This window comes from Argiope bruennichi, chromosome 6 (assembly GCF_947563725.1).
Source record: "Argiope bruennichi chromosome 6, qqArgBrue1.1, whole genome shotgun sequence".
In the NCBI taxonomy this organism is placed as follows: Eukaryota; Metazoa; Arthropoda; class Arachnida; order Araneae; family Araneidae; genus Argiope; species Argiope bruennichi.
This window is the reverse complement of record NC_079156.1, coordinates 53767342-53774106: the sequence shown is the minus strand read 5'-3', so window position 1 is coordinate 53774106 and position 6765 is coordinate 53767342. Positions and strand designations below refer to the sequence as shown.

The following is a 6765-nucleotide window of genomic DNA, read 5'->3' as shown; positions in this document are numbered from 1 at the left end:
AAATTTTTCCTTTTTGTTAAAGTTTGAAACGTTCTTATATGATAATGTTTTAAATTTTATTATTCTATCTCCTATAATATTTTTTATTAATCTATTTTAATTACATAGCATTGATAATGTGAATAAAAAAATGCATATTTATGTTGCTGCTGTGTCTATATAGTGTTTATTAATGCAGTAACTAAATTGATGAAAAATGTTGTTGTAAAATCTGTTTAATAATATTTATTAAAAATTTATCAAAATTAGAGGAAAAGTTGTGCAGAAATAAAAGTGGTACTACTAATATACTTCAGATTACAGATAGAATTTTAACATTTTATTTTAAAAAATTAATTAAAATCTTGAAAAACTCTTTCTTAATGAGAACTAATAACAAGGAATAAACTGTATGTCAAGTTTTGTGTTTCTATATCCAACGGTCGTTTTGAATGATTTTTTATCATACAATTATTTACAAATAGTATTCTGCCTATTTGTAAACATTAGCTATTAATTGTGTTAGGGAACATAATATTTTGCCTGTAAATTTTACCATGTCAGAATTTGCTTTGTGGATGAGGACCATCTTTGAAACTTGCTAATGCAAAAGTTGTATGGATTTGTGAAGTTATAAATAGTTTTTATTGCATTGCATTTCCACTTTTTTTCTATTTTCCTAAACAATTTGAAAAGTGTTCAGTATTATCATTATCATTCTAATGCTTTGACTTATTTTCTCTTTCTCTTTAAAGAGTGACATGTGTTGCTATGCACATTTCACTTTTAAGTTCTGAATATTTAAAATCAGATTTATATATATATATATATATATATATATATATATATATATATATATATATATTTGAAAAGCAAATGATTTTCCAAGCAAGATTTTTGTGAATATCTGATAGATACAAAGAAAAATGTATTCAAAATGTCATGAATTTCAACACATCATTGGTGTTTTACAGTTTATTATGTAAAACACACTCACTTGATTTTACTCTGATTTATTTTATGATGCACAATCAAATGTTATGTTTTCTTTTCATAGGAACGTATGATTAAACTCCAAAATGAAGGGAAGTGTAGTACTAAAGAGAAAGCATTTATTGCTGCAAAACTAATTGAAATGCAATTTGAAGAGGAAGATGCTTTGCTGGCCTCGAGGCAGTGCAGTAGTGTTTATCATGCTGTAAAGTTCCTAACGCAGTTATGTGAACTGTGTAACTGCAGATTTCCAATTAATCTGGTATGATTATAACTATGGATTTTCATTTTAATTGGTTTAAAAAATGCAGATCATAAATTCTTAGAGGATATTAAAATTCTGCAGTTTTTGTTTTTTAATTTCCTTCTATTTACTGGGAATAAAAAATAAAATTGATAGAGCTTATTTTTGAAAATGTATCACAAATTATGCTATCATAATTTAATTGTGTTTGTGTTTGATCCTCTCCCCATATATCAGATTTGTGGAATATTTTATTATGTTGTGATTGAGTTAATCATATTAATGAAATCTCAATAAAAAAAAGATTCACTATTCATTTTCAAAATAAGATTTCAATGGTTTATTTCTTTCTCATAGTACATCTGCAAGTCTCACCACTTCTAATTAAAAAAAAGGGATAAAAGAAGAAAAATTATCTATGATAAAAATATTGACTTTTAAAATTAATTTGAATCTTTTGTGCCATCCATTACTGTATAAGATGTATATGTTATATGGGGGGGGGTTTAAAAATGTGTACATTCTTGAGACTTTTTAAACCAAGGAAATAATTTAATATTTCTTTTCTTCTTTTTCTTAATTTGCATATAGAAAGAGTGTTTTTATAATTTCTAATTTTTTTTTCTTTCAAATTAAGAAATGCTTTCATTAAAAATTACTATATTTTACAATAAATATAAAGTGGGTTGATAAAACTGATAAATTGTGATTAATTATATTCATTTAATTTTTTTTAAATATGGTTTTTAAAGATAAAAGCATTGAACACTAATAAATTTTTGAAGTTTGTCTAAAATAGAAATAAATTTTCTTTTTAATTGTATATGTTTGTGAGAAATGCATTTCAAAAGATAATTATTTCTCCAAGTAATGCAAAATTTAATTTATGCAGTTTGTATGATTATTTTAGATGGCATCAATGGTCTATTGTACACATCGAGCTTGCAAAGAATGTTTTAAAGCCCACTTCACATCACTGATATATGACCGAAGTGTTTTTACTTTTCTCTGTCCTATATGTAACAAACCTGATATAACTGACCAAAATATACAGGAATACTTTAATCATCTGGATATGTTGGTAAGCCATATTTAAATTTTTAATATTATGATTTGTATCTTATATTATCATCATCATTATCATAAATTAATTTTTTTTTTTTAGATTAAAGTCTGACTGATACATTTAAATTTAAATCGTCTTTTAAAAATTTGAAAGTTAAAGAAAAACTATTTCTATGTAATTGCTTGCTTATATAATATTTTAAAAAATTTATAATACAAAAAAATTATAAATAATAGCGTTTAAGAGAAAAAGATTCCTTTTCTTTAAAATCATTAATGTTTTCTTATTTCCTTTTAAAGCTTTCTCACTAACCAGATGATCACTTATTATTATAGTCAGTGTTATTTTTATATATAAAATAATTCATTAAAATTTTTTTTACTGTATTTTTATAATGCTGTTTTAAGATGAGGGTTATTTAATTAATATGTGTAGCAATTGGCATCCAAAATGTGCAGCAATTAAAACATTGTTTACTTATAACAATTGTTTTTTTTTTCTTGAAGATGTCACTGAGCTTTATTCACTTTCCCTTAAAAATGATCCAAAATATTTATAATTGCACTTTTATGTTTTAAATTATACTTTGAATACAAAAATTAATAAACTTGAAAAATTATTTGAAGGAGTTCATTGGTTGATTGAATTAAATTTTCTTGTCTGAGGTGTAGAATTCAGTGCAGTTGGTTCTTCAATTTATTGGTCATGTTATTAATTATTATTTGTTATTACTAGAATTATATAATAATTCTAGTTTATCTTTGAATTTAAAAAACTATGAGATTTGTTATTGCATTGAATTTTTTGTTTGAAATCATAATAGTGGATGCATCTTTTGAATCATGTGGCAGTTTTAGAATATTTAAATGCAAAATATGGTAAAATATGCTTTATTATATTTTTTCTAAATCAATAGATTAGTTTCATGTTTTCCAATAATATCTGTTGTTTAGTATTTTATTTTTTATTACCTTTACTTTAATTAAAACATTGATATTTTAAATTCATATAGTTTCGAAACATATTGGATAGCCATGTTTATGATTTATTCCAAAGAAAACTCCGAGATGAAGTTTTAACAAAGGATCCTAATTTCCATTGGTGTTCTCAAGTAATTATTACTTTTCTAATTTTATTTGTAAACTCGTAAGCTTTATTTGTAAAGTATAACAGCAGTTTAACCCTTTCTAGGGCCGTGGGAAGTATGCTTTATGCTTCCCACCAAATTTATCAATCTTTGTATGAATTTATGTAGGTTGGCATAAGTTCTGATAAAATTTTTTAGAAAGACAGAAACTTAGATGCTTCAGTTCTTTATCTTACACAAAATGATGTCTTGATTTGTTACTTAATTATTAATTAACTAAATTAATTAATTAATCAAATTAAATTTATCTAATAAGTTAAATGAATCCATTTTCTTATTCTAATTTCAAGCCTAAAAATGTTTTAACACAATATGACTAGAAAAAAATGGCCCTTTAAAGGGTTAAGTAACATCTTAATTACTGTAATTTATCTTTAAATTCAATGTATGATAAATGCTATATTTATTGAAATTTAATGAACCACTTATTGCATGGCTAGCATAGTCCTGGACTTTCATTGATCAGAATCACATGCTTATTTATTTTAAATGAAAGCCATCTGTATTTAATTAAAATTATTCTGACAATTAATTATGAAGAGAAGAAATTATGCTTTTTTTTCATAATACATTTTTTTTTTTCATTGATTTTGTCTGTGCTTCTTTTTTTTTGCAAGAGTTTTTTTGTTTATCTAATTTTACATTTCTGTTTTGCTTATAATGGAATTATATGATAGTGATAATGTAATTATAAAATAATTTTCAACATTATATTACTTGCAGTGTTCATCTGGTTTTATTGCAAGTCCTCGTCTTAGGAAATTGTATTGTCCTGATTGCTCAGCAATAACTTGTGCTTCTTGTCACCAAACTGTAAGTGTTTTTTAAAATTACAATGAAAATCAATTATATTAAATTAATAGTTGATGTATTTTTTTCTGTATAGTGCATTTAATTATCAATATATAGAAATATATTTTTGATAATTCTTTTAAAGTAAGCTGCATTGATGAAAAGTTAATTTTTCACATCAGTTTTAAAATTAGAGAATGAATTGGGCAATATATGACTGCATATGATCCTTTATCTTTCTGATGCATGCAACAAGCAGAAAGTTAAAACTCTTTTCTGCCATCCCAATGCAATATTTACAAGACATTACTCCATATTTTGAATGCCTATAGTGCAAAGATTTCGTGACAATATTTTAAGACATTATTATCTATAGGGTTGTGTCATCTTAGTTATATATAATTCTTTAAGAAATTTATGAATAAGAAATAAAAAGTGAAAAATAATTTTAAAATGTCACATTTTTATTTTAAAATTATTCTTAAAAGTAAAATATTCTGATGTTATGTAATTTAAAATAAGTTTACATAATTTTAATAAGTAAAATTATTTTGTCTCAATTTTTGGTCTAATTTAGGCTCTGTGAGTTAGAAGTTGCATGCTTGGCTCAAACAGTAGTTATTTCTGAGTTAAATGTTATTAATAGCTAATGTTATTAATATAATATTAAGAGTTAAATGCCACAAATTAAAACAAACCATATGCTTGGTGCAGTATGGCCAAAAATGGCTCTTGCACCAAAAACTCAAAAACAACAACAAATGCCACTAATTAAAATGATAGGGAATGAATGGAAAATTATAAAGTTTTCTGTTCAGTTTTATTGTCAATCTAAGTATATAAATATACAATCAACAAACATTTCAGTTTTTTTTAACTTTTTATGAAGAAAGCAAGAAGAAAGAGGTATTGCAGAAATGTATACAACTGTAATTTGCATGAATTGAAAATTTATCCTGACTTATAAGTCACTCTATAAAAAATTCCCTCTGTAAATCATATATTGCTGTGGATATTTAGTATTTTTTTATTTTTAATGCCAGTAATACAATAATAATATAAAATAACAGCAGCAGTTACTTGGAAAAATTGCCATCTTGAAAACAATGTATCACAATTCTAAATGATAAATTATCATCTAGGATGTAACTGATTTAGAAACAACTATTTTTGTTCAATAAAGTGCATATCAAAGTGCATATTTTACATGAGTCCTTTTGTTTCTTCATCAAAATCTTTTTTTGTATAATTTAAATATTAACTGCTATATTAACTTAAATTTTGTCTTGAATTTTCCTAAATTTATAAATATGTTTTAAAATGATTTCAGTGGGAATTGGAGCATGAAGGGGTTCATTGTGAGCGTTTCCAGCAGTGGAAAGACATGCATACACCGGAACCTCCACCTGCAGGATTAGTCAAATACCTTGCTGATAGAGGAGTCAGTAAGTTTCTTTTACTTTCTTTTATTTTAACCATTCACATCTCTCAACAATATTTTTTCAGTAGTTGCAATCTCTGATGCTTAAAATTGACTTTTATTTATGAATTGGTTTTTCTTGTTTATTTAATTCATCTCTTGTACTTGTAGCTTGTCCGTCATGTGAATTAGTATATCCACAAGCTTGTGGGGGTTGCTTGATGTACAAGTGCTCTCATTGCAGTTTTGAATTTTGTGGCTTTTGCTCAAGGCCATATAAAAGAGGAAAAGTATGTTTATTACATTTTGATTAACATGTTTTTTAATGAAATTTGTGTCTTTGATATGAAAAAACAATAATATAATCTGGCTTGTTTATTATGTGACTTAATATTTTTACTGCTGATTGATTTTAATTTTTTAGATTTCATTATTTTTGAGTCAAGAATATATAAAAAAAGTTGTGTAATAATAAAGGTATTCTCTACCTTAGAAGAATTGATAGTTTTTACATAAATAACTATAATCGATAAAATCTGTTTCCTGGCATGTTTATTTGCTATCAATAAAAGTTTTTTTTCACTGTGTTTTGTTGAATTTTTTTCCTTTTATTGAACTATATTAACTAATATATTGTAATATTAAAGTATGTGTATTTTTCATATTAAAAGCATATACATTTAAGTAAGGAAAATTTGGTGAAGGCCAAAACTTTTATATTAATTTTTGAGTATCATTTGCATATTTCATTACAGAACAAATGTTTTGATTTCATAATAAGAGTAATATTATTGTAGTGTAAATGGAAGTTTTAACATTTTGGTACCATATTTTTATCATTTTAAATTTCTTGATGGAAAAAAAATAAAAACAACTGTGTTGTTTAAGCTATGATTTCACGAAAAAGTAGTGGAAATTGAATTATGCAAATAAAATTCATTTTTAATGCTAATTTTATTAATCTAAAATCATATCCATTTTTCTAGGACTGTGGGAATAAGAAATGTGAGTCTCGAGGAATGCATTCTCACCATCCTTACAGCTGTCTTTTCTTTTTGAGAGATATTGAGATGTCCGATCTTCAAATGTTACTTGAAGTAAGTAGAAAGAAGGCTACACTTTGC

At 24.8% G+C, this 6765-nt stretch overlaps 1 protein-coding gene across 1 annotated transcript in view; it reads left to right on the top strand.

The window, feature by feature from the left end:
* Positions 1-6765, top strand: part of LOC129971745 (uncharacterized) — a 36890-nt gene that overhangs the window by 27772 nt on the left and 2353 nt on the right. Inside the window, exons 6-12 of the mRNA XM_056085721.1 lie at positions 1037-1234; positions 2127-2297; positions 3295-3393; positions 4153-4242; positions 5552-5666; positions 5813-5931; positions 6628-6738. Coding sequence (XP_055941696.1) covers positions 1037-1234; positions 2127-2297; positions 3295-3393; positions 4153-4242; positions 5552-5666; positions 5813-5931; positions 6628-6738 — 903 coding nt within the window. The remainder of the gene's footprint in view (positions 1-1036; positions 1235-2126; positions 2298-3294; positions 3394-4152; positions 4243-5551; positions 5667-5812; positions 5932-6627; positions 6739-6765) is intronic.